This window comes from Cyclopterus lumpus, chromosome 7 (genome assembly GCF_009769545.1).
Source record: "Cyclopterus lumpus isolate fCycLum1 chromosome 7, fCycLum1.pri, whole genome shotgun sequence".
Taxonomy (NCBI): domain Eukaryota; kingdom Metazoa; phylum Chordata; class Actinopteri; order Perciformes; family Cyclopteridae; genus Cyclopterus; species Cyclopterus lumpus.
The window spans coordinates 6,879,349-6,902,663 of record NC_046972.1 but is presented as its reverse complement, the minus strand read 5'-3'; the positions used below and the strand labels follow the sequence as shown (position 1 = coordinate 6,902,663).

Here is a 23,315-nt window from a genome sequence, read left to right as displayed (position 1 = left end):
CCTTCATACAGGAACGTTGTTGCACGTCTGCACTGCTTAGAAATATATTCATGTTTTGTGGTCGGCTCGAAATCAAAACCCAGAATGTAACACGCGAGGGTTATCTTAGTGAATCCAACAAAAAGTCACTTACATTTACAGAAGAATATAAAATAAACTGCCCAGACAAACAGATAACAGTACTTTAAACAGTGTAATGTAAGTTTAAAGTGACGGGAGTCAGGGATGTGCAGGGGAGTGACCGATGGGAAATTGTCCTGTGGATGACAGTCAGTCAGTGGGGGACCCGGGCTCTGTTCATGAGGGTCAGTGGGGGACCCGGGCTCTGTTCATGAGGGTCAGTGGGGGACCCGGGCTCTGTTCATGAGGGTCAGTGGGACCCGGGCTCTGTTCATGAGGGTCAGTGGGGGACCCGGGCTCTGTTCATGAGGGTCAGTGGGGGACCCGGCTCTGTTCATGAGCCCGACTGCCGACGGGAAGAAACTGTTTGTGTGGCGTGAGGTCTCGGTCCTGATGTACAGTAAATAACACCTTTTTCAAATAATCCCATTTTTTAAAAGTAAATTAAAATGCAAAAAACAATGAACTGCCTACCTTGTTAGCTCGTTTTCTCTGACGTACTAAACACCGACGATACGTGTAACTCGATGGAGAAAAGTACCTCTGCCCCTCTAATTGAACAAAACTAGTGTTTTATCCCTAGTTGATGTCTAATTGGTTTACACTTTAGACTGAGCCGCAAATGTCTCGTTTGACGACCTTGTTTGAACAGGCAACGCATCAAATTACGGGACGCGAGACGTCATTTAATACCATATTAGTGTCACTTCATATAATCATCTGTAACCGTTGGAGACATTGGATCAAGGACAAACATAGTGTGCCAAGAAACTGTACAAAGCCTTATTTCAATTCCATTAGTTCTCAAGGTGACGTGCATGTTCAGTACTCAGTAATATTAAAGGACGAGTCACACCCCTTTTATTTTAAATTAATCCAAATCATTTTGTTTGGACAAGCGTACTAATGTGGTACTGATTATAACAAAATGGAATAGGTGCACTTGGTGGGTGCCACCTAATTTATTGCCTGGAGTCCTGTAGTCGTTGCATAATAGAAGTGTGCATATCAGTCACCATAAAAGAGAGCGCTATCTTTGTAATCAGTATCAGGGTTTATGAGTTGTAGTCGTGCTAAAGATGAGTTCATGTTCACCTGCATGAACATTGACAGCAGGGACACGAGAAAAAGAGTCACTGTCAGTTGCTGTCCGACATGTTTTTTCATGTACAATTTGAGCAGATGGTCCACACACACACACACACACACACACACACACACACACACACACACACACACAATCGTTTCCCAAAATAAACAGCACAGTATTCACCAATTGTTATTTTGTATCTTTTCAGGACTACTTTTTATCTTTCACGGGCAATTTACTTAAATGAGACCCAAGCGTTTGCCTCCCCAGGTGCACACAGTCTACATGTCGGATTTAGACCTATTCTAATGTCGTCGTCAGCCTCTAAGGTAAAATGTAGCCTTTGTAGACGTAGTGGGGGCACAGCTATACATTGTAAACCATTGTGGGAAAACAAATGCCAGAGCAAAGTGTCCATTACCACACCGACCACCACCACCCAACTGGGAAATTTATTTCTATGCCAGTTAACAGTGTCACTATGACAATCACCACTTTTATCAATGGTTTATCAAAGCAACATGAGGCATTTTAAAGAGACCTAATAGCTGCTGTATTATGTATGTATGCATCATAAAAATAAAAAAAACTGCAATGTGTAATGTGTGACTGCACATGCCGAACACATGGACACTGTTAATAGGCACTAGGTGAACTTTTCAAGTTCAAAAAAGTATTTACTCTATTATAAAATATTGTCAATGGTTGTAAACATCTTCTATTCCCAACAGTCTCCTGTAGAAACGTGGCGGTGCAACACGGCGGACTCAGTGAAGAGAACCCACTCCCCGCGTAGAGAGCGGCTCATTTTATGATCATACACTAATGAAAACATAGTTATGATTATCATAGTAGATAGATCCTCTTCAATGCTACACGCTGTATCTTTAAGACTAAATGCTTTCACATGAATTTGTGTTAATGTTGTAATGGTGAAAACTCTACTCCACAATATTCACAGATAAAGACGTCAAACAAAACGCAGGCAAACTAAAAGCATGTCAGTGTGTGTGTGATTACCACAGAGTGCGTACTAAACTGTTTATTATGAAGCCCTTTTGGATATTGGCTCATGCACACATGCATACACACCTGGTAGAAAGCAGAAGAGCGTAGTGAACCTCACACTGTCAGCGCTTTTCAGAAGTTTACTGAAAAGGCAGCGTTTCAGTCACCGAGCTTCATCAGGCTATTCCACTCACAATTGTAATTAATATTGACGACAAATTGATAGGTTATTATAATGAACCACATATTAGGATATTCATATTTAAGAGGCCGCATTGAACCCCTCACTCAGCCCAATGAGATTGTTGCAGAAGTGAGTGGTGCTTGTAATTTTTCCATTTTATTTGTTGTCATGCTTGGGAACATCCTTGGAATAGAGTTTGGACCGCTGGCTTTGCTGAATGCAACACGAAAACTCCCTCATGTACTCAGTCTCAGCCAAAACAGACATTTTCACAGAAAACCGGCTCATGGAAATCCCTTAAAATTGACGGGGCCATCTTACTTTTCAGCTGGCCCCGCATCAAAGTGCCCTAACTGACATGCTGACATAATGAAATAGAGATGCATTAGCTGATAAATGTTCCTAAACACCCAGACGAGGTAAGGGACCAAGCGGTAAGCCCACATCCCCACAATCCTCTTTGGTCCGTACAATAACACAGGACAAACGCTAAATCCCCCCATGATTATGAATGCGATACATGATGACGCCCCGCGAGGTTAATAATTCACCGGGGGGGGGGGAGTAACATCTGCAGGCGTGCCGTCCACCACCTAGCCGCTTGCTGTGTCACATGTGGGGGTGGGGGGAGTGCATGTGAGGGGGTGAGGGATTTGTGACAACTGCCATCTGGTGCGCTGGCACACGGCTCATGTGACAAGATGACGATGACAGCATTTTGAAAGTAAACAAAAACAAAAAGAAGGAGAAATGTTTGCTTGTACCAGCAAACCATGCAACATGTCACTCGTCCTCCAAGACAGTAATTTGAACACAAAATAGCTTGGCAGGCTTTTTGGGGGAAACAATAAGAGAGCTGCTGCTTGCATCGCGCAGTTTGTCACTTGTTCCTTTTGAGTAGATGAGTAGATATCCCACAAGTCCTCCTTAGTTTCTGACAGATTCTTCTCAAGAGAACGGCACGAAGCATCATTGAATATGTCTCTCCTGTCTGTGAGCCAGTGATTTGAATATTACTCCTGCTAATTGAAAGATTTTTTTTCTGAAGACTTTAAAATGTGTTTGATTTTTGCTTGCGCGCCAATGATTGGAATATTCCGCAGGCAGTTGGCAGAGTTTTATTTCACTTTGGGAGCAGTGAGGATTTTTCAATTTTAAAAAAAAGTTCATTTCAAACAGGAAGCCTGGACTTTCAAACCCTCCTCCACTAGCTCCTGCTGGGAAGTTGAGCATTCCTGGCCAAATTCAGCCACACAAACACACTCGACCAGCTCTTGTTCCTTCACAACGCCTTCTGTCCTTGGTTTCTCTCTGTTTACTGTATTTCTAAAATGCCCACCATCCAACCTGGGTCCTGTATTGTTTGGCAAGAGCAATGTGAGCGTGTGGTTGGCGTTAAGGGTCGTTTCTTCTTTTTTTCTATTAGAACCGTAGTTGCAAATTAACAACCTTGGAGTCCTCCAGCTGGTTATTTTGAAATGCACCGTATAGAGCAGACAGTGATGCATTGTGGGGGACCGTTAGAAGGCTCGGTGCCCCAGTGAGGCTTTGCAATACATGTGGAGTAAGCAGGCACGGTCACCTGGTCCGCTGAAGAAAGGGAAGAGGCGCGTAGACTCAACACGAGCAATTTCTCTGGAACGTGCGCCGACTCAATTGCCAAGAAACCTCAATGGTTATTATGAGTGTCGTTATCAATGTGGCTCCGACAAAAGGTAGAACACAGAGAACGGGGTACGAAATGCAGCAAAGGTCTTCAAAAGTCTGTCACAGTAAACGGGAATCAAGTCGAGCTCCAGTGGTTATTTTAACGACCAGTGGTTGTGTAATCTTTTCTCACACCACAGTTGCTACAGTTACTACAGTTGCCAGAGTTGCCGATCCCGAACCATAGAAAAAACAACCCCCGTACATCTGCGACCAAATGAAACAGAAATATTAGTATAATGTGATGCTTACATAATGTGATGCTTACATAGTCAATTGCTGTGAAGTGACCTTTACATCATTAAACATCTTCAGAAAAGAACTGGTCGCAGGCAACCAGTAGAAAGAAGAAGAAAAAAGGACCATTTAAAATGCCCCTGTTAATTAAAATGCCTTATTGCCCTAAATGATTATGTACCCATAAATTCTCCTCCGAGAGGGACTTGAAGGTTATCATTTGGCCGGAATAGAGAGAGCGGCTTCATTTCCCCGAGAGTCCCTGACAGTCCTTGCCTCGGGGAAACCACCGTCTGCTTGACCTCGCTGCTCAAAGTGGGTCATTCCATTTGAGAGGGGAATGGAAACACCGAGGTGTCCCTCGGTCTACTTGGCCACCGCTGGCTCATCGCTCACCTTTGTGACTTTTGAGGAGGGCTGCACCGTATGATCATATCACCTCCAGCAAGAGAGAGACTTGAGCTTGTTGTTTGTGCTGTCATCGTTTAATGGAGGTGTGTATGAGCTGTGATTGGGACGTGTTGGACAATTCCCCACGGTGAAGAGCCATTTATATCACGAGCTCCAGCTTATAACTGAGGCTTGTAGCCACAGGCGCAACCATCTGTTGAAGCTCCTGGAAAATTGGGTCACCTAATTGATTTGGACTTGGGGTACATCACTCCATACAAAGCGATTTCTGTGTCACTCAAACCAAAAGTATTGCCCGGGGCCGCGTTTACCGTTTGGATTGTCGTTGCGTCTTTTATACGCCACCTGACCGCCACCTGACCGACTACGCGTGTCGCCGTCATTGCCTGTGCATCATTGCCTGTGCATCATTGCCGCAGCGTTGCTGCTTGTGAACTATTAAACAGTGCGTATCGCCCTGGATTAAGCACGATTTTAAAGGAATGCACTTGGTGTGTTAGTTTTAAGATGATAAAAGCATATCTTTTGCATGACAGAGCCAGCGCTGCCCTAAAGCTGACCTTTGAGGTGTGCCCGGAAATGAGGAGACACATGGAGATCCTTCCAAAGACGGGCTTCGTCCAGGCCCAATCCAGCTTTAATGCCCAACTCAAGTTCCTGCCGAGGTAAGGAAGGACACACGGAGGATGCAATGATAATGGAATCGCTGGAGCATTCATAATCTCATTTCAGACAATAACCTTGGTAGGATTTTCTTTTCCAAAACGGGTTCTTTGGACGACGATGGTTCTTAAAGGAACCCTTAGTCTTAGAAAGAAAGGAAACACAACTTTTTTAAGGGTTCTTCGTGAGCAAATGGTTCCCTCTGCCCTTCAAAAAGAACCCTTTTGGAACCCCTTATTTCTAAGAGGATCAGCTGTAAAGGATAAATCTGGTCCAACAAACTATCCAATTTTTAAAAAGGGTATTACCAGGCGGATTTATCTTTTACTAGTTGACTGATGGCGTCGCTTTACAATAGAGGACAGAAGTGGAGTCTTCCAGATGTGCAAATGGCAACAATCTATCGGCAGTCAAACAGCCAGCGGGTCTCAACGTGTTGCTTCCACTGCACTCTGAGCGCGACGGTAATGGTTTCTAATGACTTTGAAGGACATGGTAATTCTTTCCACAACAATACCGGCTCTATATTTAGATGGAGAGGCAGGAGTTGAACTGCAGTGTGAATGTTAGGAGAGCGGACTGGGGCCCCCAGGGCAAATATGAGAGGCGTGCAGTATGTAAAAACCCAGCGTGGGCGCCAGTCTTTTTCTTTCCTTCTCCCTTCACAGTTCAGCAGCTCTGTGTAGGATATTGATGTAAAAATAATGATACTAATAATGACAACAGGAGGATATTTGCTTCACACAAAAAGTTAGGGCACGCGGTGGTCAACGCGGGGGGCGGGGGACGTGGGGGGGGGGTAATCTGCCTGAATCAGCAGAGGTTTTAATGCGAGGATTAGAGTACAGCATTACTCGAGCCGCTGCTGAGATGCTGCAGCGTTCACAAGCACTAACGCAGCTACCGCCCCCTCCCTCCTCTCTCCCTCTCACTCTTTTCCTCTCCGTCTCTCTCTCTCTCTCTCTCTCATTCGCTCCTGCGCTGTCTCTTCCCACTCTCTCACACATACTTCTCATTTTCTTGGCCTCTCACCTCCGTGGTTAACTGTACTTCTCTCTCTTTGCTTTTCTCAATTTATCTCCACAGTCCTCCTATCGCTATCCACTTCCCCCTGGAACTCTGCATCCATTCTGCCTCTCTCTGTTACTCTCAAACTCCTCTCATCCCTCTCTGCGTCCACCAGCCGCACCGCTGCTTATATTCTGCTTACGTAACTAACCCGAGACGCCAGACCCAGTTCCCTGTGCTCTCATTATTTGTTCTGAAGTTTATTACAACGTGGCTCTTATTTTATATAGATATATATATATATATATATATATATATATATATATATATATATATATAGATTAGGATAACGTTAATTATTTTAAATTTGTGTTCACATCCTATGAGAAGATATACTATGCCATTTGGGGGTATCGTCCTTCCAATCTGGGGTGTGGGGGGCGGGGAGGAGGTCTTAAGAATCGCTTATTATTGTGCTGGTCATTTGAATCTTTCTGGCCTTGGAGATTCTGGAAATACCTTTTTTTCTAAACAGCAGTGTTGCTGAACTACCGTCTATGTTATTAAAACATCACCGGGGATTATCTTTCACAAAAACAACCAACGCTGAGAGGCTCATGCTGGGGCTATCGTGACCAATAGAAACAGTGGGCCCAACAGGGCCCAACAGGACCCAACAGGACCCAACGCGGCCAAGAAATAAGATCAGAATTATCGTCTAACCGGAGCTGGAAATCCACACCAACCCCACTGGGAATGGACAGTGGTTCCTGCATGTGTCGCCTCTGTTCGCTGTTGTTTCGGGCAGTGACAGTGTGTCATTTAAAATGGCACTGCCAAGTCCTCCCAGCCAAAGCCTGTGATTGGATTTCCAAATCCTCATTAGCAGCACTGCCTTCACTCACTGTCTCATCCACACACACACACACACACACACACACACACGCACACACACACGCTGTTAAATCTGGATCGCAAATGACTCATAGCTTTCGTTCTTTTCACAGGTGTTCGCTTCTTGCCTTCCCCTCCTCTGGCTTTTGGGAGAGGGTGAGCACATTCTTGCTTCTAAGCTCTGAAGGATTGTGCACAACCTGCCCACATCTTTTCACCGTCTTTCCTTTGCTTCATCCCTCTCTGCCCGTCTTCCTCCACTTGTATTTGTCACCATGCAGCCCACATGTTTCTCTCACGTATCCAGAGCCGTGTTCTGTAGGCTACATAATCCTCTCTCGGCAACATCAAGGCCAATGGTTCACATGTTCCTGAGATCCTGTTCAGACGAGAGGAATCACTTGAATTCAAATAGACACTGAGGGCCTAATAGTCTATGAGAGTTGCCATTGTCTACATTACACTGTGTTCATGGTGACCCCATTTATGTTTCAGTTTTAAACCGTTCCCTTTAACCTGGCTTAATTTGGCCCAGGCTCAGAGAATGTATTAACTTTAGACGATACTTTACTTTTGAAGAACTTTAACTTTAATTCTGCTCCGTGGGTCAAGGGAACCAGTCGACACGGAGAGTATTTCCATCTGGCACACATGACCAGAAGAATCATTTCAACCTGATGACAAGTTCATTTGGATAGGATGGCTTGAATGATCGGTTTTCGGTGTAATCCCTGAAGAGCGAGGCAATGTGTTCCACCCCGGCGGTTCCGGCTGATAAAAGGGAGATTACAAGGATGATTTACGACAGATTACACCGGACAGCTCCACCAGTGCTTTCCCTGATGGTTCACTACTCACTACAGTAACTGACTTTAATAATGCCATGAGTTGGAAACAGAAACAAACAAAGGAAATAACCTGTCTGCCTTATATGATTTTTAAAAAGATTTTTTCACAGTCATTTATTGTTTTTGTTTTTTTGCCAATCCATTTCCCCATAGTGGAGAATCCCTAAGCCTCTTAATCTGTTTTGTAATCCTTTTCATCATCACTTGATAATGGTGATGAAATACAAGCAGCAGTCCTAAAAAGGAACATGTATCGAATTTGATCCCAATCGGGTAAAAAGAAGCACTCCAGCAGCCACTTTCCTAAAATCAAACGCTCTTCAAGTTTTCCTTCCTTGAGTTTTTTCATCCTCTCCTCTCCTTTGCTTCGCCCTACCACAAAGCTGGAACAACTTTTAAGATTCGACTATGCCCTCTCCCAATCTCAGAGGTATCATTAAAGACTCCTCGTGCGCGGCCCTCTGGCGTGTGAACACTCTTCACACTCAACAGTGCACTTCCTTGGGCCAGATTGTCAGTAGTCGAGAAACTCAAAGGGACGACAGACAGACAGACACACAGACAGACAGACAGACACACACACAGACACACACACAGACAGACAGACACACACACAGACACACACACAGACACTCACACAGACACACAGACAGACAGACAGACAGACAGACACACACACAGACACACAGACAGACACACAGACAGACAGACAGACAGACAGACACACAGATAGACAGACAGACCGACACACACACAGACACACAGACAGACAGACAGACACACACACAGACACACAGACAGACAGACACACACACACACAGACACACACACAGACAGACAGACAGACAGACACACAGACAGACAGACAGACAGACAGACTGATTCATTTTAGTGAGATGGAGGAGAGTTGCTTTTGGTCGAGGCCGTGCGGGTAATCTGGCTACAGAGAAGAAAAGCACCCGAGTGAATCTGTGCAGGACCCCGACAAATCTGAAACCCCATTCATCCTCAAAATTCTCCCGCGCATATGGTCCCGGCGACGTCCCACTGCGCTTTTCCACTCGGCCCTGCCAAAGCTAAATCAAGAGTGGCTCTCCAGCAGCGATGTTATTTACAGGCAGAACAAGAGTGCTTCCTTGAATACACCCTCATGTGCTCCATTGGTCAAGCTTAAGCTGGAGGTGGGGGGAGGGGGGGGGGGGGGGGGGTGTTAGTCATCATTGAAATGGGGAGATTTAACATCGACGTGATTTCCAGCTTTGAGTCATGACGAGTGTGTCGAGCAGAGCAGCAGGTTTTTTCGGCCGCAACGAGAAAAGTGTGTGTGTTTGTGGCGGGGGGGGGGGTATGAAAGGCGAGGCTTTGTTGTGAGCGCTTAGAAAGAACCAACACTGGCATCTGAAGAGCCCTAAAACCGCTGACATTTACAGCATTAGCTCTCAAGCCTTCAACCGGCATTAAGAGCCTAGGGAAGGAAAGACAGAGGAAACAGTTGATACTGGAGAAGGGGGGGGGGGAGAAGAGCAAGGGATGGCAGGGTAGGGGGGAGGTGTTGGGACAACAAGAGAGAACGGCATCTGACATTTGACCCCTGGTTACATGATAATTAACTATACATGCTATATTGAAGGAGTTTTACATAAGCCTGTGCATGACTACTGGGCCTCTTTGAATAATACTTACGTCTCCCATCACCATGGCTACAACCTACAGTAGTGTGGAGGCGCGCTCTACATCTCTCCCCCCCTGCTTTCCCTGGCGAGCCGATCCTACAGCCGTGGGTTAAAGCGAAGCGATGGTTCTTCAGGGTCTGAATCGCCACTCTGTCTTTGAAGAGCTCGACGGTGGCTCGCGGCTTTTTGACTGATGTGTTGAGAAATCACCGATGCGGTCGCGTGTTTGTCACTAACCCCTAATTGCTGCCCCTGCTCGCCTCTGTTCGTGAACATGATGCAAACAAATGCAGCGTGTGACTTTTGCATTACCGGCGTGTGTTCTCACGGCGTACCTGCCTGTTCTGCTCCCTCTCACAGGAGCTCTTTATCCAGAGACGCCGAGAGGCTTTTCGACAGCGACACGGGAGTCCTGGAGGTTCCGGTGGCGGTTCAAGTAGCAGGCCAGGTTTGTGTTGTGGCAACACACTGCGGTCTCTTTCACACCAAACCTCCCTGTGATCCTGGGAAAACACTGTTGTCATCGTGCATTACGGGGGCGTGTGCCCTACTTTGTCCCTCACAGAAGCGGAGCCACTGAAGGTCGTAACCTATTTTGCTGGTAAAAAGCTAAAATTATCTCCCACCCCCAAGGCCCAGTTACTCCATGGGCGCTAATAAGCCGAGCATAAAGGTTATCCCAAATTGTTTCACTGAGAGTCTCAAAAAGGGGGGAAGCAAAGATCTATGCGCTCACTTCTTATTCCATGGAGTACATATGATGAGCTAACATTCATTTTGTTGTATAGTTATTTATTATGTAATTATTTGTACTATATCCCATCCCTTTTAACATGGGTTTATGCTTCCAATCGCTTACTGAATTACTGGTCCCTTCATTTATGGCATACAACATATTGTCCATATTGGACATGTGCATAACGGAATACATAATAACACATAAAACATGGATACACTCGCATACTTAAGTTATGCAAGAATTCAAGGGCACATTTATTGTCATTATGCAACACAGGCTTGCGCAACCAAATGCAGTTTTTAGCCCATTTGCTACACTAGGAAAATAAACAAAAATAAAACCGTGGCGCATTGCTGGAGCGCTTGCTGTATTAGTACGAGCCGGTTTAGCTTCCCTTCCGCCTTGCCTCTCTCCTACGTTGACTCCGCCTTCAGTGGCGCCGATCGTCTCGCGCCCCCACGAATCAAATCCAGCCCCCAGACTTCCTCCTCCAATGTTGACGAGTGCTTTGTGCCATATCTCATCCAGTGCTCCAGTAATAAAGACGAAAAGACAACAAATGAAGACAAATAACGTATCGATGTACACGAGCTGCCGTTGCCATAGATTGTACCTGGGTGCCTCTGGTTCCCACAAGTTAACCGTTTGAGCCCTTGAGCATCGAAACAGCTGCGTTCTTTGATGATGACAGAAGCCCGTCTTCATAAACATGTAAATGTTAACTACTGCTCTCGTGGGGCATTTTATTGCCTGAGGACGCTGAGGATAACACTTTGTTATAGAAAATCCGATTCTGTTTTAACACTATCTTCATGTTATCTTGGTTCGTTGATTGTTTCTTTATTGTGCATCAGAATCCTGATAAGGAGGCTATTCGTCATTCACTGTCAAACATAATAAATCATTCCCCTCAAGAGGCACACATCTCAATATCCCCTTCACAGGGTCCAATTTGCAAACTGAAAACTTTAGAAATATGAAAACTGTAAATGCTGGAGCGCTTGAAGTGGAAAATAAATATCTTACAGCAACTGAATTCCATCAGCTTGTCGTCAGCCGGCTTTATTTAAAAACACAGAGCAGCTGCTAAGACATTCGCGTGGCACTGATGCTCATCCTCTCTCTAAATAAATCTAAATCTGGTCGGTCTTCTTGCCAAATCGTCACCTTCCTCTCCCTCCTCATCCAGCCTCCATCCCCTGTCTCTACCAGGACGAGGAGAAGAGGGTGTGTGTGTGTGTGTGTGTGTGTGTGTGTTTTGGGCCAAAGACTGGGCCAGGATGTTCCTGTGGTGCACCAAAGCTGTTGCCCCCAGCCACAGACCCTGAGCTCCTGGCATGTGCACACTGTGCACACTGTGCACACTGCACGCACACACACACGCACACACACACACACACACCAGACGTCACAGCAGCCAGGAAGGCAATGGTGCAGAGACCAATAAACAAGGTCATCTGCTGAGCACTGTCATGATGAGGGGAAAAAACAGCTCACGAGATGACTTTGTTTTCTAATCTAGTGCACATGATAAAGGAGTGTTAAGGCTGATGATACTCTATGTATTTAATGTTCCATAAAAAGACCGAAATCAACAAAGTAAGTGTTCTCCATGCATCCAAAGATCGATTGGGCTTATTCCCCTGAGACATAGGCCTGAATTGTTGTCAAGAAGCGATTACAAACACACCGGTGAGGTGACACTTTGCTCAATGACCATTAGTACAGGCTGACAGTCAATCTCACCTCCATCATGCTGCAGTAAATACTCACTAGCACAACATATGTAGTCATTAACATAGTCCCCGAGAAATGCCCACCGGTGTGAGTAATGTTTGCTCAAAAGTACCCCTGCTGTTTTACGGAATTATTAAGCCTCTTCTTAAATGAAATGATATTTGTGACGGTTGTTTAACGATTTACTTCCTGGGTGAGGGAAGAACATAGCGTCGGTTTAAGTCATTTCATGGAACATTGAACCTATACTAGTTTTGGATTGCGTAGTCACATGCACGCACACAGACACACACACACACACACACTTCTTGAATCTACACTGCTCGGTGATGACTGCACTAAAAGCATTGCCCGATTAGAGGACTCGCCTCGAGCATGAATTTGTTTCAAAGTACAAAAAGGGTGATACACACCCTCCTCATTATTGTTATTACGAAGCTGACTTTTCTCTGCTTCGTGCCGGTGCGTTCAGGTGAAGCCGGTGCATTTCACGGTCCAAGCTGTCGTGACCTCCTCGGACCTGCAGTTCGACCGGGCCGAGGTGGACTTCGGCTTCTGTTCCGTGTACCAGTCGGTGAAGAGCAGCGTTCGCCTCACCAACCTGTCGCTGCTGCCGCAGGACTTTGGCTTCCCGGGCGTTCCCGAGGTACTGCATGGTGAACAGGAACCTCTAGGGCGTTGAACGCCTTGTCTTGTGTCATATGCGTCTGTGCTTGGATCCATGCAAGCAGAAACTAGCCCCGATACTGTTACTCACTGACAACAATGTGTGTGTCACTACTGCAATAGATGTGGAGGAGACTCACATTTATTCTTCGATATAAATCGGACTTTCACTCTTCACGGTTTTCAGCTTCACCCTTCATTTCACAGGTTTCCCATTTCTTTTTGAGAGTTGCTCTTTTCGTTCCACCCCGAATGTTTGTCATCCTTAAGATTTCAGAGACGGGCGATTTATGGCATCCCCTGCAGTTACCGGGGGCAACAGCAAATGTGCTCTTTGAGTTGCTACTTTTGGCAAAAAAAAATACAGCAAAAACAACCAGTTGGGCTGTTTTAATGTGAAGCAGCAGCAGCAGCAGCTCTCATATGTGTCAAGGAAGTGAAGAATAAACAGTGAGACTGTTATCAATGAGACAAAGTGATGTTGGATTTCAGGCCAACATTGTTAGCTGTGAATGCCCCCGTATTAAGGCATGCTGCATGAGTCCCACGCAGGAATGGCGTACTCCGCCGCTAATAATAAAACAACCGTCCTTACGCGCCCTGACAATTTTGGTTGTTGGTTAATTTTCCGGTTTCCGCTCTTGGCTTAACCGGGTTACTAGCTCTGTTAATAGCACTGCTGTAATTAGGGCTGCTGTACAAACAGCGCCCTTTGTTTGTTGGGCTGCTGCAGAAGAAAGTTTCTGGTTCCCTCGCAGCTCTTAAAGTTGTACGTTTGAACCTCCCAAGTGTAAGACTGTTCAGATATTTGCAGAAGCAGCAGCAGCAGCTGTAAATCCACGATACACCACACATTCTCACGTTAAAAACAGAAAATAGTTTGAGCACTTCCTTGTTGCTGAAACGCATATGGTCAATTGAGAGATGGTTACTGAATGTCTATTTCAGAAAGAAAATGTCAAAATAATATTAATATCAACAATGGGGTTTAATTTCACGAACAAATTTATATAACCGCAAATTGGGCATTTCTGTTGTTCTTGTTCTGTCCCACTGCAGTTTATTGAGGTCCAGCCTAATGATGGCTTTGGCACGCTGCTCCCACAAGAGACCCTGGAGATAGATCTGATCTTCAGGGCCAACAAGGCCAAAGAGTACAGCTTCCAGATCAGCTGCAAATCAGGAATTGACAGGTTTTAATCTTGCACTGTGTGTAAATTGAATGGATTTATTGATTTATAAAAAAAAAAAAATATATCCATGATAGTTATCATGGTATTTGGCAAACAATTTCTTTGCATTTGTCCACAGAGATTTCCCCCTGTCATGCCGAGCGGCGGGTGTCCGCCCTCCACTGCAGCTCTCCCATTCTCTGGTTCAGTTTGGGGCCACGGCGTTGGGCGACCGCTCCACCGCCGTGCTTTACCTGCTCGGCCAACCGACCGGCCATAACCGGTCCAAACAGCCACTCCCTCCCGTGGTAGCGCCCAGGCTGTTCTCCTTCGCTCCGCCCGAGGATCCAGACGTCAGCATCACTCCTTCAGCGGGCGGCCTGCTGCCCGGAGAGGTGGAGTAGCACGCCGGATTTTAAAGGGCCCTAGAGTCTTTTTAATGTGTTTCTTATGAATACTAAATTGCTTGAATGCCCCTTTTTAATATGGACCTGTTCAAACCGAGCATGTTTTCAGCGCTACCGGGGGCGCCTGAAGAATATTTCAGCCCGATTAATAATAATACAAATTCAAGCTGTACCTCACCACCGCTCTGTTTTAGTATTCTGGTGGAGCCGGCTCTCCTGAAGTTGTGTTTCTCATTTTACGCATGGCCAAAATCTAAATGTAACATGGTCGCAAAACCACGATTTAAGTTTTCAGGTCTAAACTTCGAACCAATCAGAAATAGTTTGAGTTGAGTTTGTGAACATAACCTTTCATTTTTGCTTTTAAAGGGAAACCAAATCTGGAACTGGCAAAATGCATTTTACTTTGGAAGGGCAATTTGCAACAAATACATAACGATCACGAAGCAAACGGGCCTGAGAGGAATATCTTCCACACACAGCCGTCATGGCAACAGATCCCTTTACAGTGTAACGATGCACTCTACTGGACATCTGAAGGATGTGAACAAGTGCCTTTTTGTGTGTGCGCTGCAATATCAATGAGCACAGAACACGATACAAAAAAAACAATCAATCTCTATGTGCATTTTGTATTCGCTGGATGTATCATCATCTCAAAGTGCATTTTGAAAATCATTGTAGTTTATTGTTGCACGTTGTGACAGTTGAATTGGGAATCCTGTTGACTCTGTTTATAGGAACATTCAAACTGCGTAACAGAGGCACGGCGGGTCTAGTGAATATTCTGCAATTGGAATAATTGGCAATAGTAGACTGGACAACAATAGTTCAGACCTCTGCTTCGTAATACAAAAAAGAGGCTTCAATATAAAAAAACCACAGCGAGGAAGAGCACCGGGACGTGAACGCCACTTCCTGTAAACGTGTGTAACACACGACGGAATAACAACCAGCGTCACTGCTGGATCCTTTTAAACCTGAGAAGCTCCTCACATGAGACCGTCTCTCCTCGCTCGCAGAGACGTCTGGTCCAAGTGACGTTCAGACCCAGACTGTCAGACCAGGACATCAAAGAGGAGGCGCTGCGTCTCCTCCAGCGAGCCAAGTCGCCCCGTGTGAAGGAGCAGGAGAGGAACAGACACGCTGAACAGGGGGTACGACTCCACACACACACACACTGCGGTCACCTCCTTCTGCTGTGAGGGGTCAACCTGTGCTGCTGCAGGGGCTTTAAATGGAAACTCATCCTCACCAGCTTACTGTTTTTTTTCTTTCTTCTCACTTTCATGAACATGCTGGTGTTTACATAGAGTGTAGACGCTACATTTGTCCAACCTTTGAACCCATCAATCAACTTTCTGTGTGTGTATGTGTGTGTGTGTGTGTGTGTGTGTTGTGAGACTAAAACCGAGGTCCCAGTGGAAGCCGGTCAGAGCAGCAAGGCGTCAGATGGCCCAAAGACAGACCAACTAACTGAATCTCCAGATCCTGCCGACATACAGCCGTGGTAGGAGCTTTTTCTTTCATGTCATCAATGTTGTTGCTTTGGGAAACATGTCCAGTTTATTCTATTCGTTTATAATTGTTCTATAACCAAATATCAAATATTTGTACTGCAAACGTTATTCTTCCGGGAAACATCTTTCACATTCTGCCTGAAAGCCTCTTTATATATAAAAAGTAGGCGCACCCCAATTCATAACTTGCTCAAGTGACTTCATCAGTCCTCATGTTTCTCTTTCGTTTGCGGCGTTCGCGCTGTACACATATTATTATCTCGTAGAGGAAAAGGTTTAAAGGAAGGAAAAAAGGGTTTTGTTGTGATAACGTCGAGGAGACGCTGTCGATGTTTGTTTGTTTTTTGTCATTGTGCCGAGTCTTTCTCTTTCAAGGTCGGAGCAGTATGAGGAGGCCAGGAACTCTCTGCTGCACTCCTTCGGTCCACGCTACAGGGAGTGCACCGTCCCCTGCTTCGTGTCGGACGGGGGCCCTCCGGAGGACGACCGGCAGGCCCAACCGGCATGGAGGTAGTAGCACGTAGGCAACAGCCAGAGTTTGTTGATCATGTCACGAGGTGTTTTAAATGAAAATGTTGTGTTTGGTGTTTAAAAATACGAATAAGCTTATTTCCCAAACATGTAAATGATTCCTTTCAGGCCCTTGAAGGCATTTCAGTTGATATTGTGTTTTCGTGGTGCACATTCCAAAAATCTGGAAATAAACCTGTATCTCCCCGCGGCCCGAGGGTCTGGGTGCCCATCAAGTGATGCCGTCTCGATCTCAATTGAGAATTGTGCCGCCACGTTGCATTTAGAGCGTCCTTCTTATAGGGAATGCGATGTGTGGGAACGGGCGTGAAATGATCTTGTTGTTTGCTACATAGATTATTTTCTTCCCTTTTTAACAAATGGCCAAGACATCTGCTATAGTGGAAACATCTAGGCTGCCTGGAAGAAGAAAATAAATAAATATCACATATTTTAGTACTGGAACACAGTACTGATTACCCAGTAAATAGAGGAAGGACTGGCCATTCAGCATGAGACGTGTTTGCCCCCCAAGATTAAAGGGAATAAGGATCTCACAGATTAAAACGGGTCACATCATCAGGAGCGATCTATGTGATGACGACGATGTGTTTATGCTCAACTTTTATGCTCAAGCCAATATACGGGCGAGCACATTTCACGTGTGCTCAGATGATGTCAAAGCACGTCTCTTTCGAGGCCGGCTGTACTCCACTCCACTCAGCCCACGCCAGAATGAAAACGCTTCAGTTAATGATGCATTCAGAATCTCGCTCAAGCTCAAGGACCAGTGGAAGTCACATGTTTGGTCCCCGTAATGTTTGCACCCTTAATGCGCGCGTTGAGGCCTTTTATGTACACATTCAAACGTCAAAAACAACATAACAAAGGCCTAAACCGAGCACAGGGTGTTCCTCTTGTCACCGATGTCTCTATGTCTTTCAATACATTGGTTATACCTCTGTGTTGGTGTCCTCGTATTGTATTTATTTATAATTACTTTTTTATATACGGACTCATGTGTCTTAAAATAAAGTTGAATTGAATATTCTGGTGGGTGAAAAAACTAAAGAAACAGTATCCGATGACGGCTGTCATATGTTTAAACAAATGTATCAGAGAGAGAAAAGAGAGAGACTGCATCCAAACTTGTTGGCCCCTTCTGTCTCGTTTTTCTGTCTACAACGTCTGGTTTTATCCAGTGAGTCTAAAGAAAATGCCCTCTGGCGGAAGAAAGAAACACCTTTGGTTTCAATCTAAGCGGCTCAAAGGAAGTACATACAAGGCTATTCCACTTGTGACGGGTAAACATCCTTGTTTGAAGTGCGGGTTCACCAAGGTGTTATCCTCAAGGATATACGGATCCATGTGATGTGAAGGAAACACATGCATTCTCTTTATTTCATATCTCCTCAGGCCCCTCAATACGCTGTACCTGAAGCTGCAGTGTCCGGCTGTACAGCCCCCTCTAGTGGTCGTATCCAACAGTGGAAAGAATCGAGTCGACTTCCATCAGGTGGCAGTGGGTGAGTGGTTCTGAAAGTGTATCTTGCTTGATTGTTCTTCCCATCCTGTTGATGTTCAGTTGGTCATCCAGCGTACATTTGGTACGTATTAATTGCATTTCTTTTGTGTCTGCTGTCATCAGGTGTAAAAGTGATCAAGAGGTTTACAGTTCAGAACATTTCGAGGGAAACGTTGGATGTATCCTGATAAAAGCCAAAGTCAAAACACAAAGTCTTTCAGATAGCTCGACACTAAGTCATTTTGTAATTTGTCGATTCTCACAAATCCCCACTTGATGTCTGCAGAAATGTTCAACATACTTTATGAAAAGAATGATGTGTCTTAAAGGGACAGTTCACCTCAAAATCTGAAATACATATTATTATTATTCTTACCTCATATTGCTGTTGTTTTGTTTTTTTGCCGCTTTGAGCTCCACATGCAGATTGCCATACAGTCCCATTGTATCCAAGAGAAGAGAGACATCTGTACTTACAAAACTAGGCACCTCACACCAAAACAATCTAGATTGTTAAATAGCACTAAAGTAAGACTTGGGCTTTAATCTTAAATGTTCCCAGCAACAAAACATTTTAAGAAAAAACATATGTAGGTATTTTTGAAGAGACAGTAGAGGGAAAAAAGTACACGAGGAGAAAGCGGGACGGGAAGTGTCTCTGGTCAGAGTCAAAGTTTTGGTTCATGGCCGAAGCTTTTAACCCCTCAGCCACAGTTTCTGTAAACATTTTTAAAGAAAGCTGATGTGTAGTGCACTGTGAGTTATTCAGAGTATCAAGAACACTTCCACTGGACATACATATTACTTTTATTTATACAAATGTACATATAAAGCACCATGAAGGAAGAAATGTGGTACTCTTTCATTGTACTGAGGAGGAGGCAGACATCTCAGGAAGGGCTCAGGAGAAGAAAATATAAAATAAAGAATAATAAAATCATCTTTTCATAATGGGAGGTTCTGTCTGCATGTGAAATATGTCATATACAGTATATATATATCTATATTTATATAGATATAGATATAGATCCATATATTAAGTACTTCAATTAAGTGTAGTACGTCTTAATGCTAAATTGCCACTACTACTATATTATCCACTTTTCTTTGACCGTTTCCAAGCTGAGGTCGTCGGTGCTGGATGTGCATGGTCCTTTTTCCCTTCTGAATGCTCTCAGATGCTTGAGACCCGGAGACAAACACACTCTGGTTCTGGCCTTCAGTCCATCTCTGGAGAAAAAGGTTGGTGGAATTTGTCCATTGACATTCGCCAGATTTTGTCATTGTGCCTCTCCATTTTCAAAGATAATGTTGTTACATTACAAATAGTGAGCAATACTTTACTGTCCTCTAGTACTGTGAGACTCTGGAGGTGTGTAGCCAGAAGATGACCCTGGAGATGACTCTCTGTGGGGAGGGCGTGGTCCTTGCCATCACCTCCTCCCACCCTGGAGGTCTCCTTGACTTTGGCTATGTGTTGAAGATGGAGAGCGCCTCGCACGTCCTGAAGGTCAGTCGACAGTGGAGGGTGAAGGAAAGAGGAGAAGCATGAGATCAAGATGTCATCTTTTGAAGACCGTCTCTGTTCTGATTCCGGGCCATTCTTCAAATGGATTGCTGTTCATATGCACAGATTACCGTGGGAAGTTTGCATTGTTGGAACTGACATCAAGTCCTGTTTTGCCTGCAGCTGCAGAACAGCTCAGTGGTGGCCGTGGGTTTTAGGGTGCTGCTGGCCAGCCTCGCTCCCTCAAGGCCTCAAGGTGGAGCTGACAGTGTGGCCTTCCTGCTGGGGACTTATCCCAACTCTCAGGTCCAGCCTACTGTGGGTAAGACCAAACTAACACTTCAGGGATCCAGCAAGGGAACCTGAAAACCTCAACACCAAGCATCATGACATACAGGTGGGCAGGGAAAGCCTGAAGAAATGAGAGGAGAAACAACAAATGCAAACAACTCCAGGACACATATATCAACATCAGATATATTTAACTCCCAAATATTGATATCCACCACTTGTTGGACTATAGTACTTGTATTATTATTCTAATCAATGTGTAAGTCTTAATGCTGTTCTCCCGGAGCATCACAGCCATCATGGAAAAACGAGTGTGTTGCGTCCCCCGCACAGGAACCCAGAACTACAGTGGGCTGAGTGTGTTCAGTGCAGCGCCAGGAGAGGGCAGCGTTGCTCCAGGACAGAGCCTGGACGTCGTCGTCACCTTTCAGCCCGACCACTCGTCTGTCAACTATTCCGACAGACTAACCGTGGAGCTCGTGAATAAGGTCAGTGCAGTGTGTACAAGTGTACACCAATTGCCCCGTGTGCCGTGTCGAAACCCACCTTACACCTGTGCCATTTCCTGTCTCTCAGAGTGAAGTGTGTGTGGTGGATCTGAAGGGGGCCGCTTCGTCACACAACATGTATCTGTTTGGGGGAGACCTGCTGACGGTGCCCATTGAATCCCTCCTCCCTCCACTGATAACCAGTCGACCTCACCTCACAGGTATCCAGCCCCCCCCCCTCAGGGTTATCCTCTCCCGGTGCAATGGACACAATGTAGTTTATCAACATGTAGTTATTGCGGAAGGGATCAATATTATTAAAGTGACCCAAGCTCAAGCATATTCTCAAAGGTACTGAAGGCTCCATCAAGGCAGAGAAAATACACACTCTGACACTATGAAAATGACTTATCACTCCTCAACACATTGCATAATGTATGCCAGCGGGGGGAAAGGTATGTGTTGTAGTAGTTTACGCTATTCAATCCAGTGCAAGCCTTGGACTACTGTACATTAAAGTAGCAGTGCATTTATGGTTGGATTTGTTGTAACAAATCAATTAAATAGCAAAGTATTGGATAAATTAATATTTGGACCTAATGATGGTGTTCTGTGGATTAAGGGGTCCACGGACGTTATTTCCATCCGATAGTTGTTGAGATTTTTCAGTCCAGACCAACGTGGTGGACTGACCGCGTCTATCATTTTTTTTTTTTTTTTGCAAAATGAGCTGGGTTGAAAAAAGAACCACACTAGCGAGTTCCATTGCCTCTGGTCTGGTGAAAAAAGTATGTTGTAAATGGGCTGAATCTTGCAAAACTGCTACTACACGGTCCTCTCTCACTCTCTCTCTCTCTCTCTCTCAGAGTCAGGGCTGGTGGAGAAGCCCACCATCCCTGTGCTGGTGACCCTGCGGGCCAGCTGCAGCGCAGGGGGCGTCTCGCCCGCAGTGAGGGAGCTGCAGGTGGGCTGCATCCGCTCCACGCAGCCCATTAAGAAGGTACCGTGATGTCATCGGATACGGATACTGCCAAATGTTTCATCATAAGACAGTTAGTAAGCTATCCGAGGCAGGGACTTACTTTGTAATCATCATACCAGTGTGAAATTCTATATAATTATTATACTGTATATGAATATCTCCATTTTACACGTACCCTGTAAAGGATTTAATTTATTGGTGGAGGTTGAACAGAAAAAAATAGTTTTTGCACCAATCTGTTTGGTCTCTGTGTTTCCCCAGAGTGGAGAGTTTCACTGGGATAACATGGCGTCTCTGCAGCAGCTCGGCTTCAGTGTGGAGCCCAGCAAAGGCACCGTGGAGTCAGGCCACAAACGCACCATCACTGTCACATGGACACCCCACAGTGGATACAAGGTGAGGGACTTTTTTTAGTTTATTTTTTGTTGAACAGCTAATTTACTTAATTACCATTTTCAAAAAAAAGAACTACACAAAAAAAAGCTGCTCATTGACAGTGAAAACAATAACAGAGTCACTGGCTTTAGTATTCTGATGTTTACAATCTGTTTCACCGTCTCTCGGCCTTTTTGCACCCTGAACATAATTAAATGAATGGTCATTTTATTAAAAATAATTGAATTTTAAAGTCATAAATATTGAATTATATCAGTAAATTTTTACAGTGGTGCCGCCAGCTAACCTCCTCTGTCTGTCTGTGTGTGTGTGTGTGTGTGTGTGTGTGTGTGTGTGTGTGTGTGTGTGTGTGTGTGTGTGTGTTTCAGCCCTATGAGGTAGTGCAGACATGTTTACCTCTTACCTTGAAGGGGGATGAGACAAATGTTTACAGAGTCACCCTGATGGCTTTGGTCTCCACCACTGCTGACTGACTTCTACGCTGTCTGGATGCTGGCCAGTGGGAAATCTGCTCACACACACACACACACTGAAACAAAACACAAGGACATGTGGTATGCTGTACATGTATGTGGCCAACATTAACTAACACATTGAATATTTAATAATTGAATCTAATTAATAAAGGTGCAATTGATGTAAGAACTGTTCGCAAATCTGATTTGAACCATTTCATTCTATATATGATATGATACAGAATGTGCAGAGATTGATACAGATGAATGACGGATAACATTAGTTTGGTATAAAGGCCACATGTATACAATTATAGCCTATTGATCAGGCACAGGCTGATGTTCGGTTTAGCATATCTGTGTTAATAATAGAAGTTGCTGCTGTTAGCTTGATTGCTGTAATAGTGGAAGTATCAATAATAATAGAGGTATTCATCTTGGCAGTAGCCTGGTGATTATTATCGCTGTATTCTTATTATTGTATTACTGTTGGCTATAGATCAGCTTTTGGTAGCCCCCACCAAAAAACATTTGGGCCCGTGTCAAAACCTCATAGGTTGATTTAACAATATCCACCAAATATGTGTAAGTACTACACTTTTACATTTAGTCGTCAAATTAGCAGCTTACATGTCTATTCAGAATTGGACTTGAGTGAATGTTGTTATTCGATGAGGAGACACTTGTGAAAGCATTGTGTCCGCCGCAGTGGGTTCATCACGGGGTTTTACAACTCGTAGACCAAACGTACTGCCTGATAACTGATTGTGAATGAAGAGAAGATTTTAAAAAATAGATCTCACCTGATTTTAAACATGAGGGAGATCACTTCGGTCGGTCCTCGGGTTGTGACTCCCATCCAGAAGAACCGTGGACTGGGCCCGGGCCAGTACTGGACTGGATGGTTGCACTTACAGGTACCTGCCACTAGGAGGCCCCCCCATGTCCCCACTGGCCCTCGAGTGGTTATGGAATTCCTGGAATGTCATGGAATTGAAAACGTGTATTTGAAATAGGGAAAGTTAGGCAAGTTGACCTTCGCCTCTGAGTGGGAAAAGGTCGCTTTAAGAACTTGTA

General features: G+C 44.9%; 1 protein-coding gene across 1 annotated transcript in view; it reads left to right on the top strand.

Moving 5' to 3' along the window:
* cfap74 (cilia and flagella associated protein 74) overlaps nucleotides 1-22,353 on the top strand; it is a 48,122-nt gene extending 25,769 nt beyond the window's left edge. The window contains exons 22-39 of the mRNA XM_034537349.1: nucleotides 5,294-5,422; nucleotides 10,204-10,291; nucleotides 12,792-12,965; nucleotides 14,045-14,178; nucleotides 14,297-14,552; nucleotides 15,587-15,721; nucleotides 15,968-16,074; nucleotides 16,460-16,594; nucleotides 18,011-18,120; nucleotides 18,243-18,298; nucleotides 19,242-19,361; nucleotides 19,474-19,629; nucleotides 19,810-19,948; nucleotides 20,251-20,405; nucleotides 20,494-20,626; nucleotides 21,272-21,405; nucleotides 21,649-21,783; nucleotides 22,152-22,353. Coding sequence (XP_034393240.1) covers nucleotides 5,294-5,422; nucleotides 10,204-10,291; nucleotides 12,792-12,965; nucleotides 14,045-14,178; nucleotides 14,297-14,552; nucleotides 15,587-15,721; nucleotides 15,968-16,074; nucleotides 16,460-16,594; nucleotides 18,011-18,120; nucleotides 18,243-18,298; nucleotides 19,242-19,361; nucleotides 19,474-19,629; nucleotides 19,810-19,948; nucleotides 20,251-20,405; nucleotides 20,494-20,626; nucleotides 21,272-21,405; nucleotides 21,649-21,783; nucleotides 22,152-22,256 — 2,401 coding nt within the window. The 3' untranslated portion in view covers nucleotides 22,257-22,353. The remainder of the gene's footprint in view (nucleotides 1-5,293; nucleotides 5,423-10,203; nucleotides 10,292-12,791; nucleotides 12,966-14,044; nucleotides 14,179-14,296; nucleotides 14,553-15,586; nucleotides 15,722-15,967; nucleotides 16,075-16,459; nucleotides 16,595-18,010; nucleotides 18,121-18,242; nucleotides 18,299-19,241; nucleotides 19,362-19,473; nucleotides 19,630-19,809; nucleotides 19,949-20,250; nucleotides 20,406-20,493; nucleotides 20,627-21,271; nucleotides 21,406-21,648; nucleotides 21,784-22,151) is intronic.
* The last annotated feature ends 962 nt before the right edge of the window (nucleotides 22,354-23,315 follow it).